This window comes from Cucurbita moschata, unplaced genomic scaffold (genome assembly GCF_002738365.1).
Source record: "Cucurbita moschata cultivar Rifu unplaced genomic scaffold, Cmos_1.0 Cmo_Scf00001, whole genome shotgun sequence".
Classification (NCBI taxonomy): domain Eukaryota; kingdom Viridiplantae; phylum Streptophyta; class Magnoliopsida; order Cucurbitales; family Cucurbitaceae; genus Cucurbita; species Cucurbita moschata.
In genome coordinates, this window is record NW_019268517.1 from 8,271,408 (window position 1) to 8,289,024 (window position 17,617).

Below are 17,617 nucleotides of genomic sequence, written 5' to 3' on the forward strand. Positions count from 1 at the left end.
TAACCGTTTTGTTTCTAATACCTTTCAACTTTAAAATTTTTCAAAAATACCCATAACATTTTAAAAGTGTTAAAAAAATACTCCTAAACTACGAGTTTTGTTTTGGTAATGCCCTAAACAGGTTTACCTTAAATTTTGGATGGAAAATCTTAGCCGTTCCAATTTCCAACAATATCTCTAAACTTTAAAAAAATTAAAAAATACTCCTAGATTTAAAAAAATGTTCAAAAATACAATTACATGTCAATCTTATTAGATATAAACCCGAAAGTTCATACATTTATTAGATATGGACCTCTGAGTCAAACTATAAAATGGAAGTCCTGAAATTCAACAAGAAATTCAGTTTATTGACACTAAACAGTTCTGTTTGGGACGGAGAAGAAATTAATCAAACAAAGCTATGAAATATACTCTGCCAATTTTTCTTTTCTCAGAATGCTCATTTGAAAATGTCATGGACAAAAAAGGAGTCCAAATTCCCGTGACCTCTAACATCTAGTAAGTAGAGACGTTTTGTTCAAAAACGATACTCGAAAAGCTGAGTAGCACATCATCGAGTTTCGATTTTCCACTTACCATGACTTTGCTGAATCAAGATTCTACAAGTGAATCATGTAAATCAAAAGCCTAGAGAACGGTTCATCGAAACACCCGAAACTAGTATATCTCGTCATCGGGGACGTCTGGTGTCAAGAATTTTCTGGGATCTTTACTAATTTCTTCATAATTTAACGTTGCCTTCACTCTTTCTGGCAGTTGCATGAGAGGTATAATGGTGTCTTTGTCGATCACTCCATCGATCAATCCATATTCTACAGCCTCTATGGGCGACATATAACGATCCCGATCGATATCTTTTTGGACCTTCTCAAATGGATGGCCAGTGTAGTTGGAGATAATTCTGATTATGTTGTTCTTGTTATGCATGATTTCACGTGCTTGAATTTCGACATCTATTGCTTGGCCACTCGTCCCTCCAAGAGGTTGATGAACCATGATACGTGCATTAGGCATTGCGAAACGCTTTCCTTTAGTGCCACCGCCGAGGATTATGGAAGCTGTTGAGGCTGCAATGCCCAGTGCAATTGTGGAGACATCAGCTCTCACAAGCTGTAAGACGTCGATGATAGCCATTGTAGCACTAATCAAAACAACATTAGTAGACAGAAATCAGTCGGTTAATGAACAGCAACCAAACAACAAATATTAACCTAAATTCCCAGCAGTCACATTGAAAGCTGAACGTCCTCCCAGCCTAAATCCCAAGACAGAAGAAGGAAAACAGAAGTATATATTAAAAAGCCTATTCAGTTGATATCTCGAGCATGTGATTGAATAATGTCAAGAGAATTCGTATACTTATAAAGATGACACTACCACTTCTAAAATCTTAAGTCCTGGGAGACGGGAAAAAAAAACTACTTTATGCCCTTAGTCTAATTTAGGAGATGACTAGTTTTGTAATAGCTCAAGCCCACCGCTAGCAGATATTGTCCTCTTTCGGATTTCCCTTTCGGAAGTGGTTTCCACACCCTTATAAAGAATACTTCGTTCTCCTCCCCAACTGATGTGGGATTTCACAATCCACCCCCTTCGGGGCCCAGCATCCTTGCTGGCACTCGTTCCCTTCTCCAACTGATGTGGGACCCCCAATCCACCCCCTTTGGGGCGTCCTTGCTGGCACACCGTCTTGTGTCCACCCCCCTTCAGGGCCCATTGTCATTGCTTGTACATTGCCCGATGTCTGGCTCTAATACCATTTGTAATAGTTCAAGCCCCTTGCTAGCAGATACTGTCCTCTTTGGGCTTTCCCTTTCGGGCTTCCCCTCGAGGTTTCTAAAACGCGTCTGTTAGGGAGATGTTTCCACACCCTTACATAGAATGTTTCGTTCTCCTCCCCAATCGATGTGGGGATCTGAGTCAAATGTTGTATAAAATCTATTCTCCATTGCTCGTACAAAAGAGAGGTAATCAGCGATTGGTTGAAAGAAGACACCGCAAACTTGGGATATATGTGGATTAGTACGAAGTTGGAAGGTGTGTTTCTTAATCAAAATGAGGATAACTCGATGTGGAACTTAAAACATAACCTTTGCTGACAAATGAACTGGACCCAGGCAGAGTACATAGTTTCTTCTGCTGACGCCTCTCATGAGCATCCTTATGTATTTACACACCGATATACATTTTGAAAAACGATGATTTGGTGGTTGACAGGTTTACCATATTAAAATTAGTTGTGAATCAAAGATGCGGAGAAAAGATCATGAAAAGGTTATTTGTAAGCCAATATAAACTAAGTTACTCTAAGATTTCCCAAGGTACAAAAAGACCCTGCAAATCATGGAAACGAGAATAAACCAGAAATTAAATAAACAATCAGGGAGATATGTATGTGTTCCAATAGTTTGTTGATTTTCCCATTCATGTTGAAAAGTAGAGTAGACGAATACATTCATCTCTAGACACAGACCCAAGCACATCAAAATTTCCCCAAAGAGGCATATCCCCTCACCAAAGAAAGGAAAAATCTAAAGGAGGCAAAATTTCTCCATTGAAGTTTGAAAAGAACTATTCAGTTCTGACTCCAATGCATAAACTAGTTGTAAGTGATTGGTTGCATCAATATATGCATACACACACACACATATTAATTGATTTCAAGATAAATCTGTACTCGTGTAGCACCGAGTTTTATCTAGCTCAAAGTAAAACTTGATACAATTAGAATAATAGCATATAGATGTTTTGAAAACGCACAATTCCGAACGGTGTGTTAAGATGCTTAAACTCTCCTACTTCTCAACTCTTTTTCACAACTCCTAGCAAGTCATTCAAAATGTACGACAAAGGAAAAGGGAGAGACTGATTATAGATGCTTCACGGCCATACTTTAGTAATTAGGGAAACTTCGGTATAGTCTTCCACCACCTCTACACTTTATCATCAGCCACTAAATGTCATAGGGAAAGAACAAGAAACCTGAATGTTTAATTGTTGAAAAGGAATTCTGATCTTGCCAGCGTGCTTACTCTCTTAGGAAAAGTGTTAGCCCTTTTCCCAAAAGAGTATGATTTGGGAAATTGGTCCTTATAGGAAATGGGGTTCCTTCACATGCAAATCTTTTGTGCAATATATTGCTATATAAAGCCATGGAAAGTTTCATCTTTCGAATCCAAATCACAAGTGTTTGGACTTTTGTAAGCCATGGCCCAAAGGAAGAACAAAGTCTTTTACTTTCCAAATAAGAGAAAATAGGGTTTATCCAACCTGCCTTCTCTACTGATCAGCTGGAGAGCGGCAGATTTGCAAGGAAACAAGCCAAATATCTCAAAACTTCCCACAAAATTTGTCCTTACTAAGATTTAGATGGCTGCTTTTCATCTTTTGAATGAGGATCAACCATACTTCTGGTTCTCTATCACAAGGGCCCCTTCTGAGCTGAAAATCCCGTGTTTAGACTGCCCCATTCCAAAAATCTCTTATAAGAAAGTCTTCAGCATTCGAAATAGAGAAGGTATTTGGAAAATGTGGCTAAGACGAGAAGGATCGAGCCAGGCGTTTGCCCAAAATTAATGACTCAGACCATTGCCATTCTTCAAGAAAACAATATGATCAAAGAAATCTTTTGTTTTACCAATGTCAATTCTAGGATCTAAGTTTCTCCAAAGGTTGCCGATCCCAATTTGACTCTTGATTAAGCCTCTTCTAAGGGCGTTCTTTTCACACAAGAATATGAACATAGCACATCCACTTTGAGAGGAGAACGGTGTTTCTAGTTCTCAGATTACCAACAACCAAGCCACCTAAGGAAATAAGAGGACCAGCTCAGTTCCATGTAACAAGGAAAACTAACTCCCAAACAATCGGTTCTTGCTTGTTTCAAATTATTTTCATCATTCATTTCTAATGATAACTCACTCTACATTACACGAGTATTGCTATATATTATGAATATTTTGTTCGAATTGCAGAATGAAAATGAACCTGAATCTCATATTCCACATCTTCACCAACTACACTGTACAAAAAAATCATACCTCAGAGAGCCGCCGGAGGAATTAATGAAGAGTCTGATATCCTTAGTAGAATCCTGAGCATCCAAGAGTAAGAGCTGGCTGATAATAGCATCGGCCACAAAGTCATCAATGTTGTTCCCCAAGAAAACGATCCTCTCTCTGAGAAGCAGTCCCATGGCATCAGTCTCGGCGCCAGTCCGGGCGGAATCCGGCGTCTGTGGAGTCGTCATAAGGACAGAGCACGGCGGAGCTAGGGTTCTGGAGGGTTTAAGAGCGGTTGCTTTGAGGACTGATGAAGACGAAGGAAATGAGAGGCTGGATTTGCGTTTGGGATAGAAAACCGAAGATTTTCCATGAGAATTCGGAAGACTGAGAGTGGAGGCGTGAGGAACAAGAGTAGAACACCGTGAAAGAAGCTCCATGGATTTACAGCTCTGCTCTGCTTCAACTCTGAAACCAGGAAGAAGCAGAGAGATGACGACTTTCGGGGATTTTGTTAGGTGAAAAAAAAAAACCTAAATTAATTAAAATTAAGTTTAAAAATATAACTGAAATTTCAAAATTTTATTAATATATTTATTAAAAAAACCATTAAAAAAATAATAAAAATCTTTAGTTTAAAACTAACCGAGCCAGCTCAACTCTAAGCTAGAGCTAGAAATGTTCATTTAACCTTTGTCTTGTCTCGATTCCTGTGTCTTGTTTCTACTGCATTCTATCTTATCGTATCAAATTATGTTCTGCAATATTTGAAAATCATCGTCAATATCTCGGTGTAGGTCCGAGATAATCCTTTGTTCCACAGTCTGGGTCTATTTACAACTAGCAAATTAAGAATTCTCAGATGTACTAGTACAGGCAAGTGCATCTTTGATGCAGTCATCGATTATCCCGAGAGGTCACAATTACCTCGAACAAGCATATTACTGACCAAGAACACATTTTTGTTATTCTACTAATACTTGTACTTGCTCTACTATTATGCCGAAGCCTGGCTGAGAAAGAATTACAGGGCGTAAAACAAAAAAAATATCCTGATTCAAGTTGGGTAAGAGATTAATCGAGAGTAATTGAAAAAATGGGAAAGAGAACTGAAAGAAATTTCTTTCTATTGGTTGGAGGGCGATTATATATATATATAGTAATAAAATTTATAAAATTTAAATTTTTAGAAAATATGTTAAATATTATATTATATTTTTGTTTACTAAACATTATTAAATTTATTATAATGTTTTACATTTTTTTAATAGAGATTTTCAATTAAAGGTTTATTTGGAATAATTCTTTTTAAAAAATATCTTAAACATCGGAGGAATTTTCTACCTCAAATCATGTGAAAATAAATGAAAATTTTCACAATGATGAAAATTGAAATAGGAGTCGGGACGAGGAACCGTCTTGCCATGTGAACATCTCTAGCTAGAGGGCCCCTTGATCTGACGTTTAATTTTGTTCATGCTCTTTCCTTTAATTCGGTAGTGGAAGAAGATATTAATTTTAGAAATATTATTGAAAAAAAATTATAATTTAAGAGTATTTTCTATAATTTAATATTCAGTCATATACATATATATATATATACACAAATATTTTTACATTATATTAAAATTAATATTATTTTAAAAAAATAGATTCGAAATTGGGTAAAAATATATGAATATTGACTATAATAAATATGGTAACAAATAACTTAAAATAATAAAATAATTTTTGCTTACACAGCAAGCTTTGAACAAGTTCATTTAAATGGAAAGCGCGCTGTCACCCATATTCGTCACAGCGCCGTTACCCCAGCAAACGCGCACACATTTTGACTCCGACGAAATTACATTACAATTTCAAAGTTGCTCTTTTTTTATTATTATTATTATTATTATTATTATTTTAGAATTATTGTAAGTTGCAATTAAATTTCTCACAATAAAATATTCCAATTCAATCTTCTGTCTAATTTTTTAATAATTATTTTAGTTTTAATTTTTTTTTAAAAATACTAATTTATCTTCTAATTAAAAATATTATCATTTTTGTCTGCTTTGCCCATTACGTATCGCATCAGCTTCGAGGTTTCCACACCCTTATCGTTTTCCTCCCCGACCAATGTTTGATCTCACCCCTTGGGGGATCAGTGTCCTCGCTAGCATACCGCTCCGCTCAAGCCCACTGCTAGCAAATCTTGTCTGTTTTGGCCCGTTACATATGTTGTCAGCCTCACAGTTTTAAAATGTGTGATTTCCACATCTTTGTAAGAAATGTTTCGTTTCCCTTTCCAACCAATGTGGGATCTCACAATTTTAGTCGTTATTTATCACATGATATCAGTTTACACGATAAATCCTTAACTTACCTATATGGGTAACCTCAATAATTGTATTTTTTAATATTTTTTCTTAAAAATATGGTGTTATAAAATATTTTAAAATTAAAAAATATTATTGAAAAAACTCGTAATTTAATAATAATAATAAAAAAAAAAATAAGAAAAGGTAATGGTTGTTTTTGTCTAGGAATTCTCCTACATATTTCCCATTTCTATAACAATTTGGTTCAAACATGACGCTGACCTGTAATGATTTGATTGGAAAGCTCCAATATTTTTTATTTTAAAAAAATAAAATGAAAACCCGATTGGACTCGGCTATATAAATTCAGCTTCCTTGTTTTGGCTCTTCGCATTTTTCATTTGCGTGTCCAAAACAGTTACAAAAATGGCACAGAAGAAATCGCCATTGCTATTCCGCCTGAAGAAGTCCGCGATAAAACTCACTGCGTTCCTCCGCCTCTGCGTCGCTCGTCGACAAAATTCACGACGGCTGCGATCATTCGGTTCCGACGATCGGACGGTAGGGCTACGGAGTTTCCTAGAAGATGAGAGAATAGTTGAGAACCGTTCCGTCAGAAAGCTTGAGCGTGCTTCGAGTTCAAGCTATGTAAATTTTGAAGATGATGTCGATAAGCGATCTCAGATTTTTATCGATAAATTTCTCCGTCAATTGAGGTTAGAACGACAAATTTCTTTGCAATTAAGATACTGTAGAGTCAATAGCTCTGAAACGGAATCTGAAGAGAAATCGCCGCCGTATCCGTCGATTCGATGAACGAATTTCTTTTTGAAATGGAAGGGAATTTCTGTGTTGTTGAGTAATGTAATGAAGTTTGGAGGATTCGATTGAAGAGAAACAGGAGAAATTCGGAGGAGACTGCGGATTTCGGTAAAATTGATTTGTTGTTTGCGTTCCCTTCTTGTGGAAGTTTCTTGTCAATTCATCGCTTCAGAAGACTTTGATTCCAGATTTGTATTTGTTTGAGGAAATTGTTACTGTGTAGAATTAATATTTTTCGTCTCATCATCTGCAAGTAATGTCAAATTCTTGATGGATTGAGGTTCTCTGTTTTATTGGATTATCAGTAAAACTTTATGAACAAATGGAGCATCATAATTATTTTTTTCCAGGATATAATAATAATAATAGTTCTGCGTGTTTTTTAATTTAGTCTCCATCTTATTATGATAATTTTATTAGTTTATTATATTTTACATTTTTCAATTGTATCTTCGTCTTACTAATACTCAAAGCTGTCTCATACTAAATTTTCATGACATTATATTCATATGGTAAAGTTTTAATTTGTATCCCTAATTTATATTAATTTTTACCTTAAATATTTAATTTCATCCAATTTTATTATAGATCTTCTACCTTCTTTCAATTCAAGTTCTATAATTAAAAGTATATGAAGTATGCATAAGTTGCTATATTTTCATGCTCAAATTATGTATTTTTAAGGTGCATTTTAATGTAGTGAGAAAACTTTTGTTTTTTTTTTTTGCGCTCTTATTTATTAAATTTTAAAGATTTTATTAGATGATTTGATTTGTAAATTTATCATCGCCCAATTACAATAGTAAAAATATAATAATAATTAATTTAAGTATAATTTAATAGATAAGATATCAATTATTATTTTAAAGGTAGATCGTTCGATCTACGTAAATGTAATTGTTGCACCATATAAGACACAAGTATGATAGTATTATTTCAAAATTTTAAAATTTTAAAATAAAAATTATTATTATTTTATCTAAAAAGAAGTTATTATTATTAGTTTTTAATAATTAAAATCATTGAAAAATAATTCAACAAAACTAAAATATATATTAAACCATAACAAGGCCCATTGGGCCTTGTCGATCAAAGATCATGGGCTTTCGCAATTTCTATGATGGGCCTGCTTGGACTAAAGCCCATTTTCACTTTTCTTTCTTACAAGAATTGGTAATGGACGGGTTGGGTTGGTCGGATCGGATGAGACTTTTATTCAGAACTAATTTAATTATTTATGTTTTTTTAATTCATTAATAAAATCTTTATTAAGTAAGATGTTATTTGTATTCAAACATTTTATTAAGGTTTATGGCTCAATTTAATAGTTAAAAATCATTTTTAAATTTTGTTGGAGGATAAATAATATAAAATAATTTATAAAATAAAACAAAATAAATTGGAGTAAGTTCGATCTAAAATAATTTAGACATATAATTGTATGGTAAGTAAATTATTTTATTTTTAAATTAACAATAAATTTGAGTGAACTTATTGTTCAATTATTACTTGTGATTAATTTTAATGAATAAATTAACGAAAGGTTGTTCAAGAATTAAAATATCATATATTTTTAAGTATTTAATACATTTTTAAACTGTTAATCGTGACATATTTAAAAAATTAAAAAATATTTAATCTTTTATATTATAATATTAATTTTTCTGTTAGAACATTTGTGAATTAAAAAAGTGTTAAATATATTAATGATTTATTATTAGCAAAATTTAAAATTTAAGAATATATTAAAGAGAGGATTAAAACTATATTTTAATGATTTTTTTTTCCTAACTTTGCCAAGATGGGGCTATGGACACGTGTCGAGATCGTAAGGTCTGATTGGAATATCCAATGCTTTGAGATCATCGAAATAATAAATAAATAATTGGACCCACGAAGGGTACCGTAATAGCTAATCGGGAGAATGTGCCGAGGTCCACCGTATGGGGCCCACTGTGTTCGACGATTTATTGCTTATTTTATTTTATTTTTATTTTTTTTAAGATAAATTACTCGGCGATTTTTATCTGTTCCTCTTCCTTCGCTCGTGTATAAATATACGCTCCACACTCATCTTCTTCCTAGTTAGTGTTTCGTAACTGTAATCGAGCTTCAAGCGTGTAGGAACAAAGAAGAATCGCCATGGGTTTGAAGGTATGTTCGTTCTCTTATTGTTCTTCTCCAATCTGAAGTTTATTAGCTTATTAGCTTCGATTTTTTTGATCTCTATCTCTTCCTGGACATTTCTTGTTCGATCAGTAGTTGAATTTTTGTTGTTTTGTGTACGTGATTCGGTGTTGAACGATTATGCTTTAAGTTTTGCTTTCTGATCTTGACATTGAATTAAGGAATGGCTACAGATCACTGCAAGTTTTCTGTTTGGTGTCATAGTCACGCATTTTCAGTATAATTGATTGGTTAGCGTTCGTTGCTTTCTGTTTAATTTATCTTTTCGGATCTGTTTTTTGAGTCGATTTACGTAGTCCTCTCGAAGTATGAACGATATCTGATGGTTTCCAGATCGCCGGCCGTGAAAATCTACTTCCTGTCGAGATTAACTTACAACTCCACTAACCTAAGCTTACCAGATAAACACATAGGTGTGAAAGCTCAGGGACTAAACTTTAGACATGATGTTTCTCCTTGCATACTTATGGGATAAATATTGTACTACTTCCTTCTCTCTCTGTTAATTGTTCTTCGTGGTTGAATTTACATGGCCGTACTTTGACGCCGGCGGCCTTAATCACGTCAGGTTGAAACTTAGATCCGAGGTTGGAAATGACATCACGGTCGTTTCCATCTCCGCCATTTCTCATTTTTCCGAGAAATGTGAAATGAAAAAGCAAAAGTGGTCTTCCAATGAGAATATTCCACTCAACGACTTTCAGTAATTGGCGAATTCGATCGAGTATCACGGAGACTGTAGTAAAGTAATTTCGCAGTTATTAGAATGCTGATTCGATTTTATTCCAAATTGATAAATTTATTGCTTGAAGTTGTGCATGAACTCTGGATTAGACTAACAGGACCCTAGATGTTAGAGCAGTAGGTGCAGAGAATTGTAAGAACAAATGGTATCTTTCTGGTGTTCGTTCTAGGTAGTATGAATCTAAATGCATGTAGTCTGTGCCACAATTTGATGAGGCTGAGTTCTGCAGGAAGAATTTGAGGAGTATGCTGAAAAGGCAAAGACCTTGCCGGAGAACACAAGCAATGAAAACAAACTCATTCTCTATGGACTATACAAGCAAGCCACTGTTGGAGCCGTGAACACTAGTCAGTTCTTTTTTCCACTCGAATGCAATTTCTGTAGAAACGCTGTGTGTAGTTGGAATTATGTGATCAAACCCTCCAATTAAACCGTTTATTGCAATTATGACTGATTTGTAGGCCGCCCTGGAGTGTTCTACCAGAGGGACAGAGCCAAATGGGATGCCTGGAAGGCCGTTGAAGGTAATGTTTTAGTATGTTTATATAGAACATTTTTGCTAGTTTTTCTATAGGCGGCAAACCTTTACTCTTAAGTTGGGGGGGAGCTTGGTTGTGAAACTAAGAATTTACCAGAATTGAGCTTTGATCGAAGAGACTGAAATAATTTTGCAGCAAAATCCAAGGATGATGCAATGAGCGACTATATCACCAAGGTGAAACAGTTGCAAGAGTCAGCTGCAGCTAACTGATGAGCTTTAATTATCTGTATGGACAATGATGCTCAAATAATTCTTGTTTAAGTTCAGTACCTTAATCGTATGTATCTAAATTCTGCGACAATGAACCATTTGTTAGTATCTGATGTCCTTAAAAGCAAATCCAGATATCTGATGTCCTTAAAAGCAGGACAATGTGAACTTGCTTGGGTGTCTTTGTCCTTTCGAACGTCAAATTTGTAATAATTTAGCTATTGAACCTAATACCAATTTAGTTTTACACTTCAAAATTTCTAACAATTTGATCATTGCCTTGAAAAATCTCATCAAATTTTGTGGATTCTTCTCTATTTGAAGATCCCAAATCTTTTGGGTTGCTTTTTCCCATCAAGATTGGTTTCATTTCTTTATGTTATTTGTACCGTAACTGGTTTATGGATAAGTGCTCTTGGAGTAGTTGGTTTGTTCATACAGTGGAAGATCCTGAATTTGAGACTTTTTATACCGTTCTTGTGGAATGGCCACATATGAGGCTAAGACAAGGGCCGGACTTATTAGCCCTATTCTTGTTCAAAATTCTCTTTTAACTTATACTTGATTGGAGGACGAAAGTGCGAAGAACTTGATTTTTTAGTTTGGTTTAAGATCGATGGAAATAATATTCTACCTGAGCAATTCATTTATTTTTAATTGAACTCGTTTACTATATTTTTAACCCTTTTGAGCTTATTCATAACAACAAATACACATTTACACTAAGGATTTGGACAGCCTCTCCTGCATATGATGCATTTATAGCTGACAGCTTACAAAGCCACAGAGGTAGAAAAGGATCAAACAGAACTCTCCTAATCACATGAAATAAACAAGAAACTTCAAACACTATTGCCCACACCAAGGAAAAAAGTTCTGATTTTCAGCCTACTTGGCCTTAATTTCGTACCCTTTTTAACATCTTTTCCAATTAACTTTTTGTCATCACATCTGCTTCTTTCAGGTGGCTAAGGAGCAGCATGATCAGGTATATCTAGTAAATCCTCCTTCCTTGCGTTCTTCTTCTTCTCTAGCAACTAATTTCTCTCTGATTCAGGTACAGCCATGACTGAAGAATACAACTTCAGGCTCATTTCGTCCATCGTGTTGCCGAGTTGATCGTACTCGTTAACATTCCAAGCATCACAGCCCGTAAGGTTTCCCGACTTTCGATCAATGGTAAGAAAATAATTATAGCAGAACCTATTGTTCCCCATGCTATTGCTATTACAGCCCAAAGTGTGAAATATTTCTTGTTAAACTCTCCTGCACAATAGAGAAACACACAAAGTAATCCACCATTATTTTCTTAGTGTTCTTCAAGAGTATGAACAAGATGAAAGGAAATTACCTATTGGAAGAGATAAAAGAGGCCATAGTATGACAATTACTATGGTAAATCCAACGCCCCATTTCACTATCCATGCTTTTGCTTTCATCAATTTTTCCTCCTTGTACTCTTCTGATGGGATTTCACCGTTGTCCTTTTCAACAGTTGAAATCTCCCTAGTGGTCTCCCAGTCATAGTTTTGAGGTGATAACAGGCTAGATATGGCGTGAATAATCCCTCCTGAAAGTATAGAGACAAGATTCCCAGCAAGCATAGGTGCATTTCTACCTGTAGTATCCAAGTTAACCTCGCCATACTCGATCTTCGTGACCGAGATCCATGTTATGACTCCAAGAACACAGCCGATGGTCGTTCCAAGAATTGCTCCGTTCGAATTCGCTTTACTCCACAGAAGCATAAAGGCTATAGGAATAACTGCTGAACCAATGAACACTCCCATAGCTAGATACATCCATCCCAATGAAACTCCAGCCTTGTTAAGAACTATTGCCAGCAGCCCCATGAAACATCCAAACACTAGAATAACAGCTCTTGATACTTTTAGGATGCTCTTTCCGCTAGCATTAGGATTCACGTACGTTCGGTAGATATCGTACGTGCACAAGGACGATACACTTATTAACTCGGATGAACCAGCAGAAGTTACAGCCCTGTTGATAGTTAGTTTAACGAGATTAGCTTTCGGTTTCCCGTTTGCTTGAAATGAATCTTTCTTCCTCTTAACTTACATAAAAAGCATGACAAGGAGAAGAACAGATCCTCCTTTTCCCATCAAAGCTATAGCAGTGGCAGGGGGCACAAGTCCTCGGCTAGCCTCATCTGTAGTTATTGGTAGATCAAGGGCAAGTGCGCCTAAACCAAGTGAAGTTGCTAAAGAGAATGGAACTGCAAACCAGACCAAACCTCCCACCAAATATCCCTTGTGAGTTGATGATGGCCTTGCAGCTATTGCACTCATCCAATATCCCTGAAATTTACACCATTTAGGATCCTCCTCAGATCAAGTAGACAAAAGTGATTACTTAAGTTGAAACTCGATGGAGATAACTAAACATCGTTCTATGAAAATCTCACATTGTCAACAAAAACAGTACCGAAGTTGCCTACGATATTAATAATCCCGAAAACAAGCCCTCCTGAGCTCAACAATGTTGCATAAGAGCCTTTGAAGTTCCCAGAAACAGGGCCACAAGATTGGCCATCATGGGAAATTGGTTCCTGGCACATTCTGGCTTTGCTAGCCACCTCCATCAAATGATCATATACAACACTGGGGCTGCCGAGCTGGCTGCTCGATGTATAAACGAGGAACACGAATATGACCAGAATAACATGAACTGCAACAAAATGGAAACCGTACCAACATCAACAAGAAGTTAATAATAGGGAGCCTTGACTAGAAAGGAATACCTATCACAGAATGGATATAGCTAGCCAAGAAAGTGGCTTTCAATCCTCCAGCCAGTGTGTATACGATAACTCCGAGCGGTATAAGAAAGCTTGCAGCAAAAATGTTCACTCCGGTGAGCGCATTGACCACCGCTGAACCGCCAAGAAGCAACATGGCTGTTACTAGGATGTTTGTCATGAAGCAGAAAACAAGGAAGACTATATGTGCAGGAGTTCCCCAACTGATAGGAACCACACAGAAACATAGCCAAATAAGAGGCATGGCCAAAGGAGCAGAACAAAAACTTATAGAACAACGTGTAGATGGAATTTCCTAACTTACCGAGCTCTTACAATTTCACAAACTGTGTGAGCATTTGGGGCTTTCCTTTTGATCTCTATAGCCATTATTCCGAATAGAAGAACCTGAATCATTTGTAAATGCACTCATTTCTCCACTAACACACTACACTATATATCTATATATCTATCTATATCTCAAGCCCACTACTAGTAGATATTGTCCTTTTTGGAGTTTCTCTTTCAGGCTTCTCCTCAAGGTTTTAAAATGCAGTCTACTAGGAAGAGGTTTCCACACCCTTATAAGGAATGCTTCGTTCCCCTCCTAGTGTCTTTGTTGGCACACCGTCTGGTATCTGGCTCTGATACCATTTGTAACAACTAAAGCCCACTGCTAGTAGATATTGTTTGTTTCAGCCCGTTACGTATCACCGTCAACCTCACAGTTTTAAAACGCATTTACTATGGAGAGGATCTAGCCCTACTTCGACCAGTGCCTCACACCGTCCGGTGACTGGTTGAAAGAGAGCCTAAAGAAACAATATTTGCCAACTCATAAGCTAGAAACTTGGGGATGAACTTGCCTGAATGGTAGCCCCACTAGCATACCAGAATGGTCCACTGACTCCATACTCCCAAGCAACATTGGAGCTCTGTAAAATGGTGGCAGCCCATGTCCACTGCATAAACAAACAAACCACTCATATCCAGCCAAACCAAGCCACCCCCAAACTCAAACCACAAACATAAGAATCTGCCAAAGTTACCTGAGACACAATCACACTAGCAATTAGCCCCGTCTTCACACTCCTGCCTGCTGTGTTGAACCATTCTGATGTCTTCTTACTTCCTATGTACCGATTCTCCAGCCATACCTGGACCACCCCGTTGTCAACAATTTAGTCTCTGAACTTTAGTTTATAACAATTTAGTTCATTTCGTATGTAATTACTTCTTAGATGAACAAGGAGTAACAATCAGGGCTCAAAGAAGAGGAGGGCTAAGAATTGGAGTGGAAAGTGAGGAAGCTAACCAAGAAAGATGTGAAGACAGCGAAAAAAGCTCCAAAGCCAAGAATAACAGAATAGCCAATGCCCTGATCAAGAACAGCCTGGCCGTTGAAGAAGCTGCTCTGCCGCACACAGCCGGCAGCCTTCGCTTGGTAGTACTTGCCGGCGAAGTCAAATGGTGGGCACTTAGGCACAGAAGCAGCCATGGTTATTGAACCAATTGAATCGCTTGATAACTACCGCTAGTTAATGGCCTTAAACTCTTCAGCAGCTAAAGTGGACTTCAGTGAAGTTGACTTGCCAGACCTGTGAAAGAGAAGGCAAAGAAATGAGAAAAGTCTTTCATGTACTGTTCACAATTTGAAATATCTTTTTTGTTCGTATCAGTTACGAGTTCAAAAGTTCGAATCTCTAGTCCCTACGAGTTTAAATCATGAACTCGAAACTGAAGAACCCGAACTCGAAGTTTGGCCCTTTCTTCCTTCTTCTTCTTCTTCTTCTTCTTCTTCTTCTTATATAATTTGCTACTGAGAACTGTTCTTGAGTTGAAAATCTTTGATGCAGATACTTATGGACAACTTGCAAGATGCAGCTCAGTCAAACAAGGCAGGAATCTTTTGGAGGTGGGCCAATTGGTATCTTTCTTGATGACATCAATTGAATATTATAAGAGGTAATTTTGCATTTGGATCTTGATTAAGAACTTGTTGAGGCAATTAATTATAATGGTTGCCATATTTAAACAACGTATGCAGTGAACTGATGAAGAAAGCTCTTAAATAGTTGAATTGTGTGCAAATTTAAACTGAGAAAGAACAATAAAATGCTAAACCAAGCTGCCAGCCAGTCGAAGTTCGTAATAAATTCAGTTGGCGACAGATCATAATTAAGATGCTAACTATTGATTATTTGGTGGCCTAAAAATGAATTAACACCTTAGTAACCAAGTTAGTTTTCAGTTGTAATTCATATATAATTCTTATATATTGTTTCTCGAGGAAGTCGAGTGAAAATTATTAGGGATGTATATGGGTCGGAATTTTTTTTTTTTGGACCAGCTTGAAATTTCGGGGTTGATTGGGTTAGTGTGTATAGAGTTCGCAACTCAACCCAACCCTCAAGTTGGGTTGGGACATCGAGTTGTTCAACTTTTTTTAATAATTTTAAAAATTTTACTTATTTATACTTCTTTAAAGTTATTATGCATCGTTATCATTTGTTACAAATGTCAAATATTCTTAATTTTTGTGACACTCTTAAAAATTGGGTTAGATAGGGTTGAGTTGGGCTGGGTTGGGTTGTAAACCTTTTTTTTTGGGTTGCTCGGGTTGACCCAATCAAAAAGGTCTTAACCCTCAAATTAATTGTTGTAGTCGTTGAATCGTATGAATATCATTAAAAATTATAAGAAAATTTTATTAATTTTATTGAAACGTTGGATGTCGACTAAAATTTATTTAATTATTTACAAACTTGTGACAATTTGTTGTTGTACTGTATGTTGAAAGGTTGCTCCATATCATTGTTGTGTAATAATAGCAAACCAACAAAGAAATTTGTTTCAAAAACCAAAAATTTGAATCGAGATGATGTTAAGAAATTCAATAACATTAATATGTAATGTTTTTATATTTAGAATTTTGGTCTCTCATATTCTTGTGCTTTAATTGTTGCAAGTTTTTTTTTATGGTTATTTAATAAAAGCATGATATTAATTTCAATATAATGTAAAACATCGATCTCCTATATTATTAAGGAAAAAAAATTATGTTTAAAAAATAAACTTTGAAAGTGGTACTAAATATAAATATATTTTTTATTTTTTAAATTGAAGTTTTAAAAAAAATTTAAGAGTATTAATGAAATTTTTTAATTTTTTGGATTTTGATTTGTCTTCTACACGTATCTTTTTATATATATATATATATGTATCTTAAAATTTTAATTTAATTTTTAATATGAAAATCAAAATACATATTTTGAAAATATCTTAGAGTATTAATATTTTGAAAAAACTAAATCAAAATTAATGGCTTGAATTTTGTTATTTTACAATCAAATTATCGAAATATTACGTCTCTTCTTTATACTTTTAATTTCGTTTCAATTTATGTATCTTTAAATATTTAAATGTAGATTCTCTATTTTTGATAAATTTTAAAATAGTATTTAATTTTTCATATTGAAATTAGTTTAAAAAACAAAAATATTTTTTATAAAAGAAAAAATATAAGGTAAACCTATTTCAAAATTGATAAATTAGTGTAACTTATTTCTAATTTGAATCTGTTATAAAATACATGATATTCGTAATCTTGAAAAATATATTAGTTAAGAAATATATCTTTTGAACACTAGTATATTTTATTTTATTTTCAAAATTTAGTTAATTTATATTTCCGTATTAGTTGGTATTTGGATCTATTTAAAGGTTGTGAATATAAATGAAGATGGAATCTTCTATTTCAATTCTATTTCTCATTAATAATATTTTCATATCTATTCATACTTTTAAGCTCATTAATAATATTTTCATATCTATTCATACTTTTGAGTGGTAGATATTACGTAAATTACATTTTAATTTGGAAACGAAATTCAAAATAAAATATCAAAACAATATATTTAAAAAAACAAAAAAAATTTTTTTTAAGTAAATTGAAACGTAAAACAGTAAGTAGCCGTTAAAAAAAGGAAAGAAATAAGAAGAAAAAAAAAAGATTAAATAACAAAAAAAAAAAAAAAAAAAAAAAAA

General features: G+C 34.9%; 3 protein-coding genes and 1 long non-coding RNA gene across 4 annotated transcripts in view; 2 read left to right on the plus strand and 2 right to left on the minus strand.

Annotated features, from left to right (window-relative positions):
• Positions 1 to 329: 329 nt before the first annotated feature.
• Positions 330 to 4,511, minus strand: LOC111443555 (ATP-dependent Clp protease proteolytic subunit 4, chloroplastic). Its single transcript, XM_023081416.1, has 2 exons — positions 4,044 to 4,511; positions 330 to 1,144 (listed from the first exon to the last, which is right to left on the minus strand). The coding sequence occupies exons 1-2, from the start codon at positions 4,442 to 4,444 to the stop codon at positions 661 to 663; spliced, it is 885 nt and encodes a 294-aa protein (XP_022937184.1). The 5' UTR covers positions 4,445 to 4,511; the 3' UTR covers positions 330 to 660.
• Positions 4,512 to 9,143: 4,632 nt separating this feature from the next.
• LOC111443564 (acyl-CoA-binding domain-containing protein 1) lies at positions 9,144 to 10,921 on the plus strand. The gene is made up of 4 exons (XM_023081428.1): positions 9,144 to 9,283; positions 10,291 to 10,408; positions 10,523 to 10,585; positions 10,736 to 10,921. The coding sequence occupies exons 1-4, from the start codon at positions 9,272 to 9,274 to the stop codon at positions 10,810 to 10,812; spliced, it is 270 nt and encodes an 89-aa protein (XP_022937196.1). The 5' UTR covers positions 9,144 to 9,271; the 3' UTR covers positions 10,813 to 10,921.
• Positions 10,922 to 11,485: 564 nt separating this feature from the next.
• LOC111443533 (urea-proton symporter DUR3) lies at positions 11,486 to 15,375 on the minus strand. Its single transcript, XM_023081384.1, has 10 exons — positions 15,285 to 15,375; positions 14,886 to 15,168; positions 14,620 to 14,727; positions 14,437 to 14,532; positions 13,896 to 13,978; positions 13,574 to 13,794; positions 13,238 to 13,500; positions 12,892 to 13,130; positions 12,164 to 12,813; positions 11,486 to 12,078 (listed from the first exon to the last, which is right to left on the minus strand). The coding sequence occupies exons 2-10, from the start codon at positions 15,066 to 15,068 to the stop codon at positions 11,903 to 11,905; spliced, it is 2,019 nt and encodes a 672-aa protein (XP_022937152.1). The 5' UTR covers positions 15,069 to 15,168; positions 15,285 to 15,375; the 3' UTR covers positions 11,486 to 11,902.
• LOC111443569 overlaps positions 15,215 to 17,617 on the plus strand; it is a 12,588-nt gene continuing 10,185 nt past the window's right edge. Inside the window, exons 1-2 of the long non-coding RNA XR_002710521.1 lie at positions 15,215 to 15,327; positions 15,427 to 15,535. This is a non-coding gene — a long non-coding RNA (uncharacterized LOC111443569). The remainder of the gene's footprint in view (positions 15,328 to 15,426; positions 15,536 to 17,617) is intronic.